Here is a 20515-nt window from a genome sequence, read left to right as displayed (position 1 = left end):
TTTTATCCTGTGGTCAATGAAAAGCATGAACTTTTATTGATTGTTGTTATCAAAAGCACCTGACACAGAACATTTTGACAAGAAAAGAAAAGAAAAGAAAAGAAAAGAAAAGAAAAGAAAAGAAAAGAAAAGAAAAGAAAAGAAAAAAAAACCTGCACTTGGTGTTGCAGTTGTCTGGAACAAAAAAAAGTAAAGTTCCCGATGGAACTAAACACGTTTAAAAGTGTCTTATGGAGTGTTCCTGCCTTCCTTCAAAAATTCAATAGGAATTCAGTGTCGTTCACCAAAAACATTGAGGTTTTAAAATGTGTTGACTGTGCCTCTGTCCTCATGACAGTGTTCCTAAGTTCTGTTTTTAAATATTGAATCCTGCATTGTTTAAATCTCTGTTTGCCAGGTAGCAGTCACCGCCCTTCTCTTCCTTTTGTTGGCGCACGTCTTTCTGTGTTAGTGCTGCTAACTATCTACCAGCAGACAAGCGTGAAACTAGCTACAGGGCCTTTATACAATCAATAAAAATGGTTACCCAATCATACAGTGACAGCGTTGCTCCATTAGCGCCACTAGTGGTCACAAGACTCCACAGTTCGGCTGGGAGCTCAAGGCTAAATTAGCTGCTATGACTGACACGCCTCCAAACACCTCACCAAACTGTTGGTGTTCGAGTTGAACTATGGGTAATTTACTGTAGGTGCTGGGCTTAATTAAAATAATAATATTTCTGATTCTACTGCATTGATTTTGATCCTTCTTTAAATGTACTGTATCTGACAGTGTTGAATGAGTGCAATGCTACAGTGGAGAAGTCTTTTTAAAACAGCTTTCTATGAACGATCCTGTGCGTAACTGCTGTACATCGCCACAAATACAATGTGAATTTTGTGCAGAAAAGTGGTCACAGAGCCAAACCGACCCCAACATTTGCTATAAAAGAACTGTCTATGAAAAGGCTACTTCTTTATTATAATGCAGAGACTATTTACAATGTTGTTCATCAGTGGTACAGAGTATATCATGGTGCTGTGGGCTGATTTTTCTAATACATATAAGGCAGTGCTACACCTACAATATCACCATTTGTACTGTTTTACTGTATCACAGCAGAAAATAGTCTTTAATAAAAAGAATAATGATTGAAATTCATATTTAAGTTACATTAAATGTTTTTTTATAGACACCAGTGTCATTTGTCAGACTGAGAGAAAAAAGGAAAGTCATCCTGTAAAACAATATCTTTAAAAAGTTTACACTCTGCATCTTGTTTTCTTGTCTTCTCTCCCATGTTATTGGTTTTATTGGCGAGCGCACCGCGTTACCATGAGACACCGTCTCTCTGTAAAAGGTCTCGGTGGAGTCTGATAACAACATTTATTTGACAGCACGCTTGTGAGAGTTTCCTGACAATGCTGCACACTGTTTACCAGGATGTGGATACGTGTGAGGGTCATTTCTGTGTAAGAATAACAACTTAATTAAAACCCACAAGCTTTGTTTGTTCACCTCCCTCCGTCGACGGTGAACAGTGTTTACCATTTTGCGCGCCGACCCTTTGATTCAAGTTTTTTGAAACCTTCCAACACAATCACTCCTCGTTTGAACATAGTCTCCAACTACTCTTGGGTAATCCATACATATGCATGAGCTTCTGTTTTACGCACACTTGATGCTCGGCAGCCCTCTTCTTGCACTCTAACAAGCAGCTTTTCTTCAAGTGTTTAGTCATCGTTAAAACATTCATTTGCAACATAACGCTGCATTAAATCCTGCTAAGCCACATTAGTTAGACCATCTTTAAACACTGCATTTCTCAGTGCAGCCAGTCGACCTCCGATGAAGACCTTTATTTATGCGGTGTACTGGAGGTAAACCCACAGCTTACCCCGCTATTTGAATGTTAAAACTGTGTTTCCCTTCCTCTCTAATCAAAAAACAGATGCATCACAGCAGGTGTCTGAAATAGAAAGACAGGGATGTGAGGAGAGATATAGCTGAGAAGAAACAGGCAGGACTGCAGCTTCTTTATGTTCTGTCTCAGTATGGAACTGTACTCAATTATTTGGAAGGGACCGAAGATAAAAAGGGGAAAGAAGGTATATGTTTGTTTGTTTTTTAATCTTTATCCAGAAGGGAGGGTGCGAATTCACTGAATTGTAAATGGAGAGTATTTCCTTTTACACATTATTAATTCATATGGTAGAAAATATGTTTGCTTGTTACCGTATGGAAAATTGCAATTTTACGTGCACTATTTGGAAAATATAAAATAATAATTGTTATTAATAATGATTATTTATGGTGAAATAACCGACTCCCAATGTTTTGAAAAGACGATGTGGATGACATTGGATGGGTTTTTACCTTCTAGATAAGTGAAATATAATCAGGCCATCTCCTCACCTCAGTAACTCTAAAGTCCCTCAGTGATTTTGGTTTTATCAGTGGCGTTTCACCCTAATCCTTTAATACGACCATTAAGTGGAATTTAAAATATATTTGTGATAATTACTGCATCCCTGGTGTCCTTGAGAAATGTTAAGATATGCACTTTCTGCAGATTATCTGTAATAGCTGGAATAATTATATAACTGAAGTAAGAAAAAAAGGAATGCCCGTTGCCCGGTGGTCCACGCCAGAGACTGTGAATTCTCCTTGTCTAATCTAAAATGTAATGGCACCATAACGCTGACACATAAGCTGAAAAACAACATTCACTTCCCCAAGAGGATACGTTACTACCCCTCGTCACCCTCCTCTCCCTCCCCAGAGCAGGAAAGCAGCTACAAAACACTGTAGGCACTGTGACCATGATACACTTTCACTACAAAACTGAATAGAGTACGAAAAAAAAAAACAAGAAAAAAAACAAACAATGCATCTCCATCATCTCAGTGTCCCTGAGATGAAAGAGAGCAGTCCAGGCTAGTCCATGTGCAGTTTACAGAGAGTCCTTTGGTCTCAGTGAGGTAAGAGGTGCTGTATGATTGGGTCCATTGATAGGCAACCTCAGGGGGGACTAATTCATCCTTTACTCAGCCAGGCAACTCATAGAAACATTTACATATTCTCCTAGAGTGAAATACCATGTGAATGCATCCATTGGCCCTTCCTGGACTGAGGCTTTTTTTTTCTCTATAAGGCTTTGAAGGTCCATTAGCCATCCTTGACATCCTCACACTCTGTGAGTCAGCGTGTCGTATAGTCCAGACACACGGAAACATTGACGTCCTCTGCCTTTACAGAGAGAGATCATAAGTTCAAAGGCTCTGGGGTTAAAGGTCTCCACTCTGAGGTTCTGGTCTGGCTTCCTGGTTGCGGTTGCGGCCCAGTCTGGGGAAACGCGATGACGTTTTGGACCGAGGCGTCTTGGCTCCACCGTCATTGGCCTGGGGTGTGTCTCTAAATGAGAGAGAAGAGCAGAGAGGAGGAAGAAAAAAAGTAGTGGACTTTAAATGAGCATCTGGAGAAGTTTATTACCACGGTTATTATTGAAACAAACCACTGGTGCTGCATCTGGAGGCTGAAATGCATTGTTTCCCTTATGTGAGACAATGTTTTCTCCTGGGAGACCAGACATTAGTGAAAACAGCAAATGGAGAAGCTTTCATCACCAGAATAAGCTGAGCCACAATTATTCTACATTACTGCAAAAAGAGAGCAGCAAAATGGCACTAGATCTAAATGACTGTTTGCCTCCCTTCAGTTATGATTTCCACATCTATCAAGCTTTTTTCGTTCCCGCATTGAAAATGTGCAGTAAACGATGATAATGGTGGCAGATTGGGTAGAAGTGAGCAGCCTGAGAACAAGACCTTCAGCTGGTGAGTTACTGTCACTGGGATATTTTATCAGCTATATACTGTAGTAGCTTGATTTATGAGTATGGATGACTTTTTAATGTTTCCAGTTGATTCATTTTAAATAGGAAACCTGTGAAAGAGGTTTTCAACATGAATCTCATCTTCAACATACATTAAGTCTGAAGGAAACATCCTTACCTGCTGATTGGGAATATAGAAACATCAGTTCTGTACTGGAGGGGCAAATGGTCAATGTATTATGTGTATAATGAGAAAAGGTTATTTTGTTTTAATATAATTATATTTAGTTGCTTTGCCTACATACTTGTTTTTCAAAGCTATGGTGGCCCAGAGAGCTCAGCAAACCAGAACTTAAGAAAACACACGCAAACAGACAAAACACAAAGAAAACATCACACAAAGAGAAAACATCCTTATCAATATGATAGTATGTGCTGTATACAAAACCAAAACCAAATACACAAACACACTGCAGTGTCTCCAAGGGACTCAACAAAGTGATAAACCCAGCAGGGATACAGTTGGTATTGAATGCTTTAGAATTCAAAAAACACAAAGCATTGTGCTTCAACAAGTGTGTGTGCTGTGAGAACATGTGTTGTTGGATCGGTTGTGTTTTGTCTCCTTGCACATGTTTTCTTATGTTGCAGTGCATTGAGCTCTCAGGGCCACCGTACAAAATACTACATTTTACTGTTACGTTTAGGATGAGGATGGACTGATGTGTTCTGGTCTAACAGCAGCCAGCCACCACTCTACACAATGGATGGGGAAGTTTTGAACCAGCATACAGTTCTTGTATGGTGGATACTGGGTTCTCTAGTTGGGTTGTTAATGTCTGTTTGAGCAGATGAACAGGAAAGAAAGCACCCCCAAGCTCTTTAAAGGAGACATATTATGGAAATATCACTTTTAAAGGCTCTTTAACAGTGTTTGTTTTGCCTTCCGGCCCCCAAAATGTGAGAATTGACAAAAAAAATCTGTCATGTGCAGGCTCCCTAGATTGAAATCCACATAGTTTTACGAGCTGTTCCCTCAGTTGTCTTCCAGTGATGTAACTAGGTTTACCACCCCTACTGTACCTGGGACCGGTAGAAGTGATTTGCATTTAAAGGGACAGGCACTGAAACCAGCCGTTCTGAACAGGGCTGTTTTGAGAGGATGAAAAGAGCTGTGATGTTTCATCCTTGGGGTATTTTGACCACAGCATGTCACAGACATGTCTTTAAGACACCTGGGAACTACAGTATATTCTAATTTGTGGAAAAGGGGCATAATATGTCTCCTTTAAACTATGAGTATTGCTTTTACCAAAGGCCCACGAATGTAACTTGTGTCATGTAGAAACCCACTATGTGACCGGCCAAAGCAAATAGCAAACAGCTAATTGAAAACATGGCCGTTGTTTTTGCTTTAATTTGGTTACGTGGAATTAATTGTGTGGCTTTCCTCACCTCCCTGCCCTCGCCACCAGAGGCCATTATTTATGACACAAAGAATCAAATTACAGTCATTTCTAATCTCATGACAATGTTTAGGCTTCTCATTACTTGGGAGGAAATAATCTTAGCCACTTGATGACATCATTGCCCTGGTTGCCCTGACGACCGTCTTCACAACATGAACCGCTGATCCCTGAGTCTTATGCGATAGCGATGAGGATGATTGAGAGACACTTGTGGGAGGAAGGAAATGAAAAGCGGAGTGAGTGAATGCCTGGAGTTAAATGCTTTCTTGTCGTCTGGAGCTCCTCGTGTTCTGCTCGCTCTCCCTCTGAAGCATTTCATCCCCAGGACGGTGACCTCTCACCTGCCGCTGGTGATGGAGCAGCAACTCTTTTGAAGGAGGCGCGAGGTCAAGTGCCTTTTTGACAAAGAGGGGGTTTTCAATAAATATTAAAAGACAGTGAAGAGGCAGACGCCGTCTCCCAGCTGATGTCTCCCTGGCCCCGCTGGATGACACACCCCGGCTACTGGATCACTGATTAAGGATATCTGGGATAGGAGCATGATTCCCACGAGGGGCGACACGTGTTAAAAATAAACTGGAGGTGCTTCGGCTTGAAGTGTCACTGACAGCAGCCATATGTTTCCATGTGAGGCAGCAAAAAAAAAAAAAAAAAAACCAGCACAGTGAGAATGCAGTTTATAGCTGTAGTGCAGTTCTGTGTCATAAGTTCTGTTTTATAATCTTTACAGCTCTCTAGAATTGTTTTTCAGATTTTAATGATTACTTTTATGGTCCTTCACAACCTGGCTCCAGATTATATCTCTGACATTTGAACCCAGCAGATGTCTACTGTTTGTAAAGTCTAGGATGAAAACAATAGGGGACAAAGCCTTAGGCTTAGACTCTGGAGTTATCTGCTTAAGGGAATAAGACTGTCTGAGTCACTGTCCATTTTTAAGTTAAAAAAGTTTCAATTGCATTGTTTATATGTTTTAAATGTTGTGTTGTGTTGGATTTTCCTTTTGTTTCATTATTGTTTTATGTTTTTAACATTCTAAATAGGAGAGCACTTTGTAAAAGTGTTCAGGGCAGTGCTATATAAATAAGGTTAATTATCATATTATTATATCGAGATCAAAGAGGTATGAGTGGGTGGGTGTGGCCAGCCGATCAGAGGGAACGACCTGACCTTCGTTAATGTGATGAACATCATTCCTTTTTATTATTCCATAAAATGTGCATTTAGCAGTGACTCAGGTGCCACTTATTTCTCCATTTCCACTGAAGCCAAGGAGGTTCATGCAGGTGCAGTCACATCATTTGAATTAGACTCTGACTCAGACTGGCCAAACTTTTACATCAGCAAAAAATCACAGCAAACTTGGGGAAGCATGCAGAGCTAAAACTGCAAGACATCTCCTTCATTCATATCAAACCGGGTAAAGGAGCTAGATGTGCTAAAGTAATTAGGCTTATAGATTCCTTTTCTGGCTTTCAGCATGTGCTTGTCCCCCATTTGGACATGATGATATTGACTTGTGGAGGATAATAACTCTCCCAGGCACTGCTGGAATATTAATAATATGACTGCAGAGGAGCATAATTAGAGTAAACAGGTGCACAAACAAGCATACATCAAATTGACTGTCTAACAGTAAAAGGTGGGCTGCGATAAAAAGTACAGTCTGCATAATAAACTATTCCCCCTACATCTGCTGACACACACAAACACACACAGACATTTCAGTCCGCCTCTTAAAACCCAGTAAAACCCACACTGTACTCAGGTAGACAGGAATAAATTGTTCCAGCAATTTATTACCTCAATGAAAGGTTACACACTCATTTTGAAGTCAAACTGCCACAAACTATTCTTGACAGTGAGACAAAGGTCAGCAACACTGCTATTTCCAAGGCAAAGGGTCAATGAGCTGAGGGCCCCGACTCAGTGAACGAGTGTGTGTGCGCACGCCTGTGCTCTGAATAAACCATATCAGTGTTGAGCTGGACCTGCATACTAAGTGCTGAGGTGTGTGACGGTGTGGCCGTTTCAGACAAGTGAGGAAAATTGCCGAGTGTGACTCCACAGAAGTGAGTGTGGAGACACAAAGAGACCTGTGCACATCAGTGCGTTGGTGATGAGGACACTTATCTGCTCTGTTCCTCAAACATCACACATTATTGTTGAATAAAAATGTGATAATGATGACAAAGTGTAGGTCATCACTTGCACTAAAACAGCACTATTAGTATTTCTGCCTGCAGCCTGTTTGCCATGTCAGTTTAGCAGAAAATACAACTCATTTCTTTTTTTACAGAAGTTGACGAAACACAGTTGTGAATGTCATGTATTCATTTTCATTCATATCTCAAGGTATCATGCAAATTAAATGAATCGGATTTCCAGCTGTGTGCCACAGCAGGCACCGCATCTTTAACAAAACGGTGTTTCCATTTCAATGTAGTGAAACTAATGTATTTCTATTACTAGATTTTAAGTTCACAAATTGCACAATAAGATGGTTAATGGAAACACCCAGCAGGTAAACTTGTATATGAAGCATGTCAGCGTGCCATGCTGACGAGCTCAAAGTACAGTTGAGGCTGAAGGGAACAGCAGCAGTTTTGTAGGTTATTTAAAGAGACCCCGAGGAGTTTGCTTTTGGTTATAAAAGAGTCTCATATTAATGTGGATGAATCTACTTTACCCACTTGTTAATGGGTCAATTTTCAATAAATCATTTTGTCTTTATAGTTATTTTTGATATTATTATTTAGTGGTCGACTCGCCCAGCATTTCCTAGTTTCGGTTTCCCGGATGCTGCCCGGCGGATCATGGGAATAACGCCGCCGGATCGCTAGTTGGCATCGTTTATGGTCAGAACTATGACGATATCTGATCGTCTTCAAACCTCCGACTTTTGGTCTTGATTTCTTGGCAAACGCTTTTGCTTTCCTCCATCCTCCGGCTCATGGGAAACGTAGTGTGAAAACACTTTGCTTTCCAAAACTCCTCGTAGTCCCTTCAATCAGAAACCATAGTATTAAAAAAATCAAAAAAAGTGTAGTAGATGATGGCGCTTTATGAAAAGTTAAGGGGAACATGATCACCTGAAACAGATTTCTTAATGCATCTAGTCATTGTTGAGAAACAGTATTTACTGTAAGTATGGGGTATGAGTAGCTCGAGAGACAATTCAATGGTTTTTAACAGTTAGTTAAATACTTGATTAGTTTGATAGAAAAATACCAACTAAATGTTCACTTAGCTTTTTGCAGGGCTGAGGGCTCTCAAATTAATTATTGTTCATTTATTAGGGTTATAAGGTAAGATGTCCTGAAAGTATATTGATGAATACATAACAGCGACTGAGCTTGGGAAGAAATTTTTCTCCATGACAACTGAGGAAACACCCACATCATCGCACTGATGAAGTCTGTGTGATATATCTGAAAGCTGTGCAAAAAAGTTGATGTTTTTTCAGCATTTCAGTTTCCTCAGGAGTCAGAAAAAATGAAATTTAAAACAGGGATTTATCGATTCAGGTTCATGTTCAAACCACTGCATGAGAGAAATACATATATCAAGGGAGGGAGTGTTTTGTTGACTGTATTGAGAGAAGTGCACACCGGGTAGACTGACTGGAGATAAGACTGAACTGAACCCTGTTTATTTCTGCTGGGAGAATTTGTTTGATCCTCTAAAATCACAAGATGTCATCCACTTTTACCTTTATATCTCCTCTGTAAGAGATCTGTGCCATCAAATAGCAACGTATGATGTCAGTGCTTTTGTCAAACTACTGCTCCGTTAAATCAAAGCAGCGGGAACCCATCCAAGTATGTTTCCTGCCAACTCGCATCAATCTGAGTGGTTAATTATGACAGAATCCAACCAGAGGACTGGGATGTAAGATGCTTTTTGAATGACTTAACTTTGAGCTGTTATTAACAGAGATGGGGTAACATTTCTGGCTTTGTAACAGGAACATTATCCCTGAAAATGGCATAACAGTCTCTATTACTGCTAGTTAATACACCCTGTTTTCTTCAGTTAACTAGATCCATCAGGCCTATGAGCACTGAGGAGATCAAATCGTCAGTGCTTTCTGTCTTTTCCCACCTTCTTCCTCTATCTCCTCCTCAGACCTCAGACCAGTTTTCTCTCCCTCCGTCCTCCACTGTCCGTTTCCCTCCTGTGTTCTCACTCAGCTGCTTCTTGTCATTGTTCTCTCTTCACTGGCTCCTAATTGTCTCCATGCATCAGAACATCTGTCATCTCATATAACAGTCTCTCCTGCTCTCATAGACCTCGCCATTGTGCCGCAAATCTGCCAGCGACAACATCTGGTGGCATCACGGAGGTCAAGAGGATAATTGCCCGTACGCAGATAATGATGGATACACACCAGCCGTGAAGAAACACACACAATCGGGAAAAAAAAAAAAAAAAAACGCAGCCAAGTTTTTCTAGGCACGGTTTTCATTTTTTTGAATTAATTAATTAATGACCAGACTAATCAGAGCTTCTTCCCTCAGATGTGAGACCAGCAGGGGTTTGATCACTCCAACCAAACAGGCAGTTATGGAGTCCAGATGAAACAGTAACATCATATTAAACCATGAAACATCATGACAGCACTGGCAGGCCTCAGAGCAACTTTATTACAAAGGGCCTCTGCTGAGAGTACACACACACACACACACGAGCCAGGAATATTATGGTATGCTGATCAGGGTTGATCCACTGTCGGCTGTAATTCCACTGAGTCGTGCAGGTAAAAACTCGGGTGTCACCACCAATCACAACAGGTGCACAACAAGCCCTTAACCATCAGCTCTGTGTCAGCTGTCAGTGCTGAATCTCATCAAGGCCGGACGTGTGTGCAGCCTCTGAAACATGTGACACGGTGCTCAAGATGCTGCAGTGTCATTTTGCTGTGGTACTTCCCTCTTTGTGTCAACTGTTACAGAGGTGGCGGTCACACTCAACAACACAGAGATTGTCCAGCATGTTATTCCTTTCTTGACGTACCATGTTCACGTGCATAAGCAGGAATTTACAATCACAAACTCAGCAATTGCAGTAATTATGTGAGAAAAGACGCCCTTTGAAGCAGTGGGTTTGGATAAAGACATACTAAACTCTGAGTAACAATATTTCAGAGTGAAAGACTTGCGAAAGAAAGTGAAGTCTTGAGTAGACTTTGCCGGCTTGACACTCTAATATTTCACGCCATTCAAAGACGAGGAGTAGAAAGGTTTCTATTTCAGCTCGGAGATATGAGAAAGAGAGATATGATTATGAAGCGTCTCAGGGCAGACTAAATAATGAGCACGCTGTGCTCTGTAGGCTTACACGGGCCTTTGTGTCTGCTGCTCTTATTCTACTGGACGGCTGACTCTGGAGACTTACCTCTCTATTTGAGTCTTCCTGCACTTGTGCGATGTGGAAAATTGTTTTTTTCTTTGTATTCATATTTTTCATTCAGCCTTTTATTCATGAAATGAAAAGGCAGCGCAGCTCCACCCTGCTTCAACCTGATCCCAGTGCTAATCAGCCACGGTAATTGGAAACACCTGTGGAGGTGTGTTGTCGAGGGCAACCGGCTACTAGATTACACTCCGGTCTGATCCTGTCCGTCACATTCAGCTGGTTCTACAGTTCCCTGATGCTGCCAGACCTCCCACAAGAACTGAGCTATTACCAGTGTGTGCAATAACTGGTAACATATAACTCCACTATTAAGCAATGGCGTTATAAAAATAGGCTACTTAAAGCATTTTCCTTTAGCATGTTATAAATGTTCAACTATGTTTGTCTATTATAAAACACCTGTTAACACACTCACTTAACCATCAGTACATCATTGTATTTATAAATGCAGCATAATGTTTATGTACTGTAAATAGTTCGTTAATAATTTACTTTCCCTCCATAACTGGTTCCTAATTGATATAATACTTTGTTTGATGTTGAATTAATCATATATTAAGAATGGAAATACAAGCATTGAACACATCATACGTTAACTTATTATTTGAGAGTTGAACATTTATAAATATGCTTATGAAATACATACTACTTAGTATTGCAGAATAATTGATGAATTTGAAACTTAAGTAATCAAAACAATTTCTAACTAATGCTCAATGGTGTGTAACTATAAAGTGTTATCCAATAATATTCTTAAATCCTGTGAGTTCAAAAACAATAAAAGAATGAGAATCAAAGCCATGTCCCTCTTGATTTATTGTCTGGCAAAGTTGAAAAAAAAAATGAAGATATGTGAATACAGTATGGACTCATATGAAGTCATTTACTGTTCGTTCATCTGTGACACATGACGTTTGTTCATGTGTCACAGATGGTGTAGAATGAGCAGCTTGTAGGGAAATGGTAGTAAACAGGACAAAAGATCACTTTTCCATCTGATTTATCTGGGAAAACCTCTGCGGCCACAGGCTGGTCTGCATATGTGTTACCATGGTTACCACATCACCATGGATAATCGAGCAAAAACCTCTTAAACAATCACTTCTTTGACAGTTCCCACCATCAGCTGATAGATTTTGTAGATTATCCTTTGATTCTGTTATAAAGTCGCAGATATATTTACCATGCTCTTCTGAGTGCCGGTCATTCAGGGTGTGTATTGGAGCATCCTGTATGTGTGTGTGTGTGTGTGTGTGTTCAGGGACTGGGCTCTCTGGCCACTCACAAACAAGTTTCTATCTTTATACACAGACCATGGACTGGACTGACGGCAGACTGGACAAGCTATTGGCTCACTAAAGCCTCTTGAGGTAAAAAGAGGCATTACAAGACGGAAACTAGCGACCTCGCCTCTAACTTAAAGCAGAAGTAAGCGATATTTTTGTGTTAATATAAGTCTTAAATAGTTATATCTTTTTAAAGGTACTTTATTTGTCACATATACAGCTAGTACAGTGAAATTCTTTCTCTGCATTTAACCCATCCCTGAGGAGCAGTGGGCAGCCACGGGGGGACCAACTCTTATGAGCCAGTGCTTTTGGTCAGGGGCACTGACTGGAGGATCAGGCTAGCTGACATATTTTTAGTGGTGGGGGAAACCGGAGCACCCGGAGGAAACCCACGCAGACACGGGGAGAACATGCAAACTCCACACAGAAAGGACCTGGGCGGCCGGGGATTCGAACCCAGGACCTTCTTGCTGTGAGGCAACAGTGCTAACCACTGTGCCACCATGCCGACAGCAATCACTTACATAGAGTGTTTGGACCGAAACACGGGTCTGTCAGTCACTCTGCTCTGCTCTGAGCCGAGGAGAAAACTTTTCTTATATCCTACAATTTTTATCCAATGAGGAGAGAGAACAGCATGCAGGGCTGTGTGTGCAGCCAAGGGATGTGCCTGAATGTGGCGACGTAGGGACGAGGACTGTTATGGTGCGTTCAAGGCAACTCGTAACTCGTGTATTTCCGACCTGTGAAGTCATACCAGTTCGATCTGGTACGAGTTCACGGGTCGGAAGTTACGAGTGGCCGTTATAGTGACTTTCACAGGTAAAACAGGTCGGAAAAACACGAGTGGGTTGCCTGGAACGCTACAAAGTCGTAAGTTGTGACTTGAAGCTGTAACTTACGGTTTAAAAAGCCTGCCTGGAACGCAGCATTACCCAAAACGACTGGATCGCTTACTTCTGCTTTAAGTAGATTTTCGACATAAATTGTTATATCTACACATACCATTGATTATCTGAGTTAATTTATCAATGTTTTAAACTAAAATGCCCACATGTTGCCCCTTTAAATGCTTTGAAGAACCCTATACATGTCAGCAATGTTGTTGTTGTTGTTGTTGTCACCTGATGACTCAGATGTCTGCAGAAAGGAAATGACATCCCAGTCACACGGTGTGACAGGTCACACTCAGCGACTGACTGCAGCAAGCCAAAACTGATGCGACTATTGACAGGAAATGACTGGAACATCTCATTTTCAGACGTAGCTGGGTAGGTAGGTGGGAAGCCGAGGCATCATGCACTTTCACACTTGCTAGTCTGAGTGTGTGTGTGTGTGTGAGAGAGAGAGAGAACATACAATGTACGGCACGCTCTACGTGTGAATACAAGGGTAAAACGCAGGGGAGTGAAGTTGTGAAGTTTGTTTGCAAGGGATTTTGTATTTTCAGTGACATTAATCCTCCCTGTTTGCATCCTCTAACAACTACTACCACAACAGCCGTAGCAGCTAATTCTTTCTGAAATGTTGTAGATTAAATTTGTATAACACGTACAAACTATTGCCAAAAACTGACAGGCAGTTTGTTCTTGTTGGATGTGTGAGCATACAGTGAGATTTATACAGTTTTAAGATGCAGTGGCACATTTTTCCAAAGAGGTAAATAATGTGAATTCTCCTGAATTTGAATTTTCCGTGGACAAAAGTGAGAGTGAAAACTGCAATCTTATGATAAGGATGTATAATCTTTACAAAAACACTTACAGCAGATCCCCTAGCTTCTGTCCGTTTATCCCTGACTATGCCTATCTGAAAAGGAGAAGTCAAATATCTGCAGCAGTCTTTCACAGACAGGAGTCCTGCAGATGTATTGGCATCTTATTTCCTATTCCCTTTCACCCACACACACGCACACAAGTGCACATGCTCACATAAAAGCTGAGATCCCGTATTGAACACATGCCTGTGTGTGTCCACTTACTGACAGAACGGCAGCAGAGACAGCAGGGTCTCCTTGGAGGGGCGGGCCGTGAACTCGGGCAGCGTCTGGATCAGTTTGTTCATCACCGTTCGAAGGTAGCCCTGCAGCTGCTTCCTCCTCTCCTCCACAAACTTGGCATCCTGCAGACAGAGAGACAGGGACAAACCAGTCAGTTACAGGTAAAACGACTTCATTCTTTGATATTTACAATAATAAATCACCGTACTGCCGAAAGCACGGAAGAACAAGTGACTCTCTCCCTGTTGTTTTGTTTTTCTGGCTACTTCGCTGTTGTGAATCACTGTCACTGCTCTCACAGCACCGTTTTTGGCCGCTGCTGTTTTTAGTGAAAAAGCTATTTGCCCTCAGTATACCACATGCCCAGCATCAAATACAACACATACAGCGTTTTACAGCTTAAAGGCCAAATATTATCATCAGCTGTTTAGTGGAGCTCAAAATCAGCGCTAGAAGTGAAGTGAATATTAGACGTTCAGCAGGTGAACCAATTGCTCATTTAAATTATAATGTTCTGTATCTATCTGCTATGTAAATACTCATTGGTTTGTTAACCTAAAACATCTCAGTGCTGTATTTATTGAATAGTAAATGGACAGCACTTATGTCGTCTTAGCAACCAATCAAAACCACATCCACCTAATCACACAGCACTTTTTTTCTCCTTACACAGTAAATATTATGTTTTTTCTTTCCTACAGTACCATACACACTCACACATGGACACACACACACACCAGTGATACATATGGTAATTCTGGGTTCAGTATCTTGCCCAAGGACACACTGAACAATCTGTTCTCCCTCCTGGTGGAGGTAGAAGCTTGAGCCTTGTTTATATATATATACATATTTGATTACAACAATAAAATCCAACTGGGTAACAGTTTAGATTGTCTAAATCAGCAGCACCGTTGAAATGTCAGTAAAAACCCATAATTGCAGATCTGCACAGGCACAACTACCCTGATTGTTCCCAGATCTTAGCAACAGTGAGTAGTTATATATATATATATATATATTTTAATAATTCAAATCTTTGCTCAATAGCCCTCATACTGTTTCAATGCTTCAGTGCAACATTATTGTGAGTGTGGCCAGCAGTTAACTGGGATTTGGCCATCACAGACCAGCACAATAACAATATTAGCAAACAAGACCGAGCAACAAAAATGATGATGATGATTGTGTTATTATAACAGTTCGGTTGCATCAACTCTCAGCGCCAACTGCTTCCCTCAGCTTGAGGCTCATGGAGGTGACCGACATGTACCGAGGTTGACGCAGCCCAGCTCAGGGGGGAGGAGGATGGGTCTGACTATAACATATGTTGCCCTGAGGCAAAAAGTTGCACACTGTGACATAAAGACCCGTCATTGAGGACTGATTATGTCTTGTTACTGTGCATCAATCAAATCCTGCATAGGCTTCCCCATGTGATGTGTTGCTCCTGCTCCTGTCGCTGTGAATACTTTGTGGTTGCAGTTAAACCCAGAAGCATTTTGATTCGTACACAGCGCTGCCAAAAACCAGACCTGTAAATCCTGTGGCTCCATGTTTTTATAAAAAGGTTACAAGAGGATTAACACACCCAAATATTCATTACTTTATCATTTGGTTCCTGTAGAGAAATCAGGCAGAGTCATTTTGAGCATTCAGGCTCCCTTCGCTGGGAGACTCTGAAGCAGCGGCACAGGGCCACATGGCCGGTGTTAGCATAGCTAATCAGTGTCCAGCAAGGCTCAGAACAAAGCCTGGGCAATGCTCCTTTTTACTCTGTGGTGCTTGGGACTGGAACAGACAGCCGTTGTAGGAGGCCAACATTTATTTCCCTGTTTTTTGAAACTACTGCATCCCTTTTGATCTAAACCCCAGAAGAATTTGCCTTGTCTTAAAGTCCACATTTGTTTCTTCTTTACAATAACCATGAACTCTTTGTGGTACCAGGGCTGAATGGCTGCAGAACACGCAATCATGAGAAATGTGAGAAACAAAAGGACACTTTATATTAAAGAATGCTCCATGTACAGTAGTAACCTCCTTTTCAAAAGCCAATTCACAGTTAAAACACAGATAACCCAAAGCTGATGTAGGTCCACATTCATTAATCAACAAATGCTGTGAAATTACTCCTGGTTAATACATTTTTAATAAATTAAGCCCATGGGAATTTCATGCATTTGTTTTCAACAAGCTTGTTTTTTATTTTCCTGAGTGCAGTGACATTCACACTACTAGCAATGTTTTCCAAATAAAATATAATGAAATTCAAGACTCCACTTTATCTAATTTGAAAACTGCCAGACAGAAATATAATCAATAACAGCTATAAAAGAGATAAAATGAAGAAATTTTAATAATCATCACAATAACAAGAATAAAAACAAGAACAAGCTGTCATTGGGAAGTAAGATTTGTGGTGTAGAAAGTAGAGCGTCGGCAACATTACATTCAGAGGCCATGAGTTTAAGTTTGATTGTGGAAAAACAAACAGCAATCAGGGGATTAATTAGTGTTGACTTAAACTATTACAATTCACAATTCACTATTATTTTTCTCAAAGATTTTGTTAGCTGTCAACTTCTCCTCATTTACTTTACGCTATGTGGTCAGCAAAACTAAATATTAGAAGCCTGGAGACAAATAATCCAAGTGTTTTTTTTTTTTTTTTTTTTGGGTTCACATAAGGATGCACATTCTGATTTGTCAAATCTCTGATTGAACTTGTGAAATGCTTTCCATACCAGTGTGTTATAGGCATTATGGCTTAATGCATCTGCATCACCAACCTGACTTAGTGCAGCAAAAATGGGAATGATCCCTCACTGGCTTCCCATTTGCAAAGATGATCAAAAGCAACTGGGGTCCAAACAACCAACACTTTAATTAAGCAGAAGTAAGCGGAATGTTTGTGTTAATATAAGTCTTAAATAGTTATATCTTCCAACAGCAATCACTTTTGGTCCGAAACACGGGTCTGTCAGTCACTCTGCTCTACTGTAAGCCGAGGAGAAAACTTTCCTTGTATCCTACAACCTTTATCCAATGAGGAGAGAGAACGGCATCTCTGTGTGTGCACGCCAAGGGATGCGCGTGAATGTGGTGACGTAGGGACGAGGGCGGGGACTGCTAACTCCATTGGCTGACAAGAAGTTAGCCAAAACCACCGGATCGCTTACTTCTGCTTTAATGATGTTACTGCAGCTTTGTTCTGAACCAGTCAGGGTGTGGGTCACTGTGTCCGACTGAAGCTGTGTAAACACAGGTAGAAAATGAGGTGAGAGGACTTTCAACTCCAATGCATCCGATGATATAAAGAGGCATATCTGCTGCCTTTAGCTGTGCACTTATGGTACAGCATGTTCACTGCAATTTGCCTCTCAGAATCAACCGAACCCACAGCACAGTGTCCACAAAGAACTTTTAAAACAGGGGAGTAGATAAGAGGTCCACTGTCGCCCCTAGTAGTAGATAAGTGTGTACACTGAGCCGAGGTGAGTAGGAGTGGATAACCAAACTCTACTTCATACAGGGTGAAATATACACTATAGGAACGGGTAAATCTGATGTGTCAGATTAGGCTGCGTCTGCCAGCATGGGTTTCATGCTATGTCAACACACGAAGGGACACTCTGGACTGCTTTCATGGATGTCAGAGCAGTAATAACACTAATGGACATCATGACAGATTCATCCTCTTGTGGAGACGGGGAGGAGGGCTGGAGAGGCCAGGTGCTGTCTGTTGTTTGCACAGAGGAATGAGAGGGCAGAGTAGAAACCACTGTGGCATACTGATGTAGGTACAAGGCTGATTCTGTCCTCTTACATCTATCTGCTTGCATGCAGCCATCGCCACACCGCGCTCCACTAGTTTCCTCCCCTCTCTCCTGCTCCACACTGCTGTACTGATATGGCATGAAGCCTAAATCAGTCTATTATTATTAATCATATCGGGAAGTACATGTACCAGCACATACAAAGCGTCTTATGGCCTACTTCTGTCTCCACCAGGATTTACATAAATTAGTTAAAAATGAAATATGTCTTAAAATTTGCATTAGCTAGAAAAAAGGGGTAAAACCCAAGCTTAAATGTAGTAACTGTATTATAGTTTTCACATTTAGCAAATGCTCTGTAGTAATGGTTTAACTCAGAGTCCAACATTGTACTTTATGTAGAGCTCTGCCAAATGAGAGCTTGCTAGCGGGTTAGCCGCAGCTTTCCTTAGCTACTGTAGTTACCAAGCTCTTTACTTGAAAAAAATGCATTTGTTGGGCTGACATCTTGGTTCATTGACTGGGTTATTCCATAAAACTACAAAGCAACAGTGAAGCTGAATAACAATGCCAAAAACCCGGCTTAGCATGAGCTTACTTTAGCAAATCTTATTAGCGGCTAGCTCTCAGCTTTTGATAAGAGTGCAATGTATGCAACATGGTGTTGCTGAGCCATTTCTAAAACCCCATATTTAAATATGGGATTAAATTACAAAGTAAGATTATAAAGTTAATCATGTTGATTTCAATGTAAATAGAGAGAAACCTATCAACAATCTCATAAAATAAGATGCAAAAATTAGAAATTAGTAAGAAGGCATCTGACCATTTTTGGGCAGAGTGTAGCATTTCTATTTCTATTTCTTTTCTTTTTTCTCCTTTAAATCATTTAGGTTTTATGACAAAACTTTAACACCTTTTTCTTCATTGCTCCTGTTGTTAATACTCTCCCTTTGCAGGGCATATGCTTCATAAATGTCATGGATTCTGGCTGCGAGATAAGACACAATTTCTTTACGCAAGCTTATCATTGGAACATGTTTACCAGTGGTTGTGTGTACAAAATGTAGACCATTTCAGACTGGGATTCTGAAATGGTCATGGAAAAGGCAGAGAGAGAGAAACTGGATGTATAATACACAGTACATGCACATGCACAAACACACACACAAATACACAGCTAAATGTCAGTTCCCAGAAAGAGCAGATAAGCAGGAGAGGGGAGCTGTCAATGGAAGAGAAGCGTGAAGTAGTCACATATGCGTCCTGGTCTCCACAACTGCTCAGTGAATTTGCTGCCAGCGATACGCTATTCAACCACGGGAGAGGAAAAAAAAAAAAACTCCAAATCAGAGCAACTAAATGCTGCCTGCCAACAAGAATCACTTTTAGAAATGAGAGGTATGAAGTCATACACCTTTTTCTCCTATAGAAAATCAATGCCTTTGACCCCAATCCTGTGTGAAAATCTAGAATTACTGTGTTTGCAGTCAAACAGCTTTGTGTTAGGCCTTTTTCTTTTTAAAAGTATATCTCTCCAGTAGAAATAGAGAAAGGAGGTTGTAAGGGCGTAATGTGGTGTAAGTCCCAGGCAAAACTCACTGATTGTATAATAAGCCCCTGTCTTGGCAAATCAGATATGTTTTATAAGCAGGGTGCAAGAATTTTTTTTTTTTTTAAACAAAAGGCTTTCAAGAATATACAACTGGCCCTTGGTGTGTGTTGGCTGTTTCCTGGAATGTTTCTCAACATTTCTTCTGCAGTCAGAATAAAACAAAGAATCTCCCAGGTCGCCTCTTTGAAGAGGAAAACCAACCTGAGCTCTGTTTTGAACCTGCAGTCCACTTGAATTAAATGAGAATGCACAGAGTGTTGGTATGCGCAGACTAGAAAACAAGGTCAACACTTTCCACCAAGTCAGCCCACACTGGACCACAGCGGGGCAGAACAGCCTGTTCTCTCAATGCTGCGTTTAAACCCACACCAAACCATGGGTCCAGGCCATGCATAAAACATCACAGGCAATTCAGGAATGCTCATACAAGACCTCCACAATGTCTCCTTGTCATAATTAAAAGCGTGAAACATGTATATTGCATAATATGTGAACACAACATACTAAAACCTGTTAATAATTCACTTTGTGGTTTCTGATTAATTAATCAGGGCAGCCTTGGCACTTCTCTCCCTCTCTCTTTGTATGTAAAGATGGGCCAACTGCACAGGCCAAATGGTAGTTGTGTAAGTGCCATTGTTCGGATGTGATTTACCCTTTTTGCGCTCTTATATAATGTTGTTGTAATCAAAATGATGATAAAAGCAACATACTCCAACTGCCAATGTTGTAAATCCCACTTTAACACATATTTGATATTTAAGAAAGTGTCAATAAATGTTTTTAATCGTTCTCATCTTGCCTCTATTCCCTTGTGTAAATGCCATCCTGTTTAATTAAGTCTGTGCAAATTATATTACTGCCGAGTGAAGTGCATTATGGAGTCAGAGGAGTGCTTTTTAAAAAAAGAAAAGAAATGTGGAAATAAACACAGGAAATGTAAATTATGGAATTAATAAGTAAAGTACAAATGTAAATGGAATTTATTGAGACATAATGGAAATGGAAATATAAAGAAATATGTATAGAAAAAAAAGAATCAAAACATGGCTATTGCTTTTCCCTTATATGCGATATGCATGACTGGTTTAAAGGAACGATCATTTCTGTCTGTCCTAATAATAATATACGC

General features: G+C 40.6%; 1 protein-coding gene across 1 annotated transcript in view; it reads right to left on the bottom strand.

The window, feature by feature from the left end:
- Positions 1–207: 207 nt before the first annotated feature.
- The window catches only part of snx29 (sorting nexin 29), a 169009-nt gene continuing 148701 nt past the window's right edge, over positions 208–20515 (bottom strand). The window contains exons 20-21 of the mRNA XM_083993820.1: positions 13975–14114; positions 208–3396 (exon numbers count right to left, since the gene is read on the bottom strand). Coding sequence (XP_083849946.1) covers positions 3270–3396; positions 13975–14114 — 267 coding nt within the window. The 3' untranslated portion in view covers positions 208–3269. The remainder of the gene's footprint in view (positions 3397–13974; positions 14115–20515) is intronic.

The sequence above is a fragment of the Trachurus trachurus genome (assembly GCF_905171665.1).
Source record: "Trachurus trachurus genome assembly, chromosome: 19".
NCBI classification, from domain to species: Eukaryota; Metazoa; Chordata; class Actinopteri; order Carangiformes; family Carangidae; genus Trachurus; species Trachurus trachurus.
Note: the sequence above shows the minus strand (reverse complement) of the source record. Positions and strands in the feature narration are given on the sequence as shown.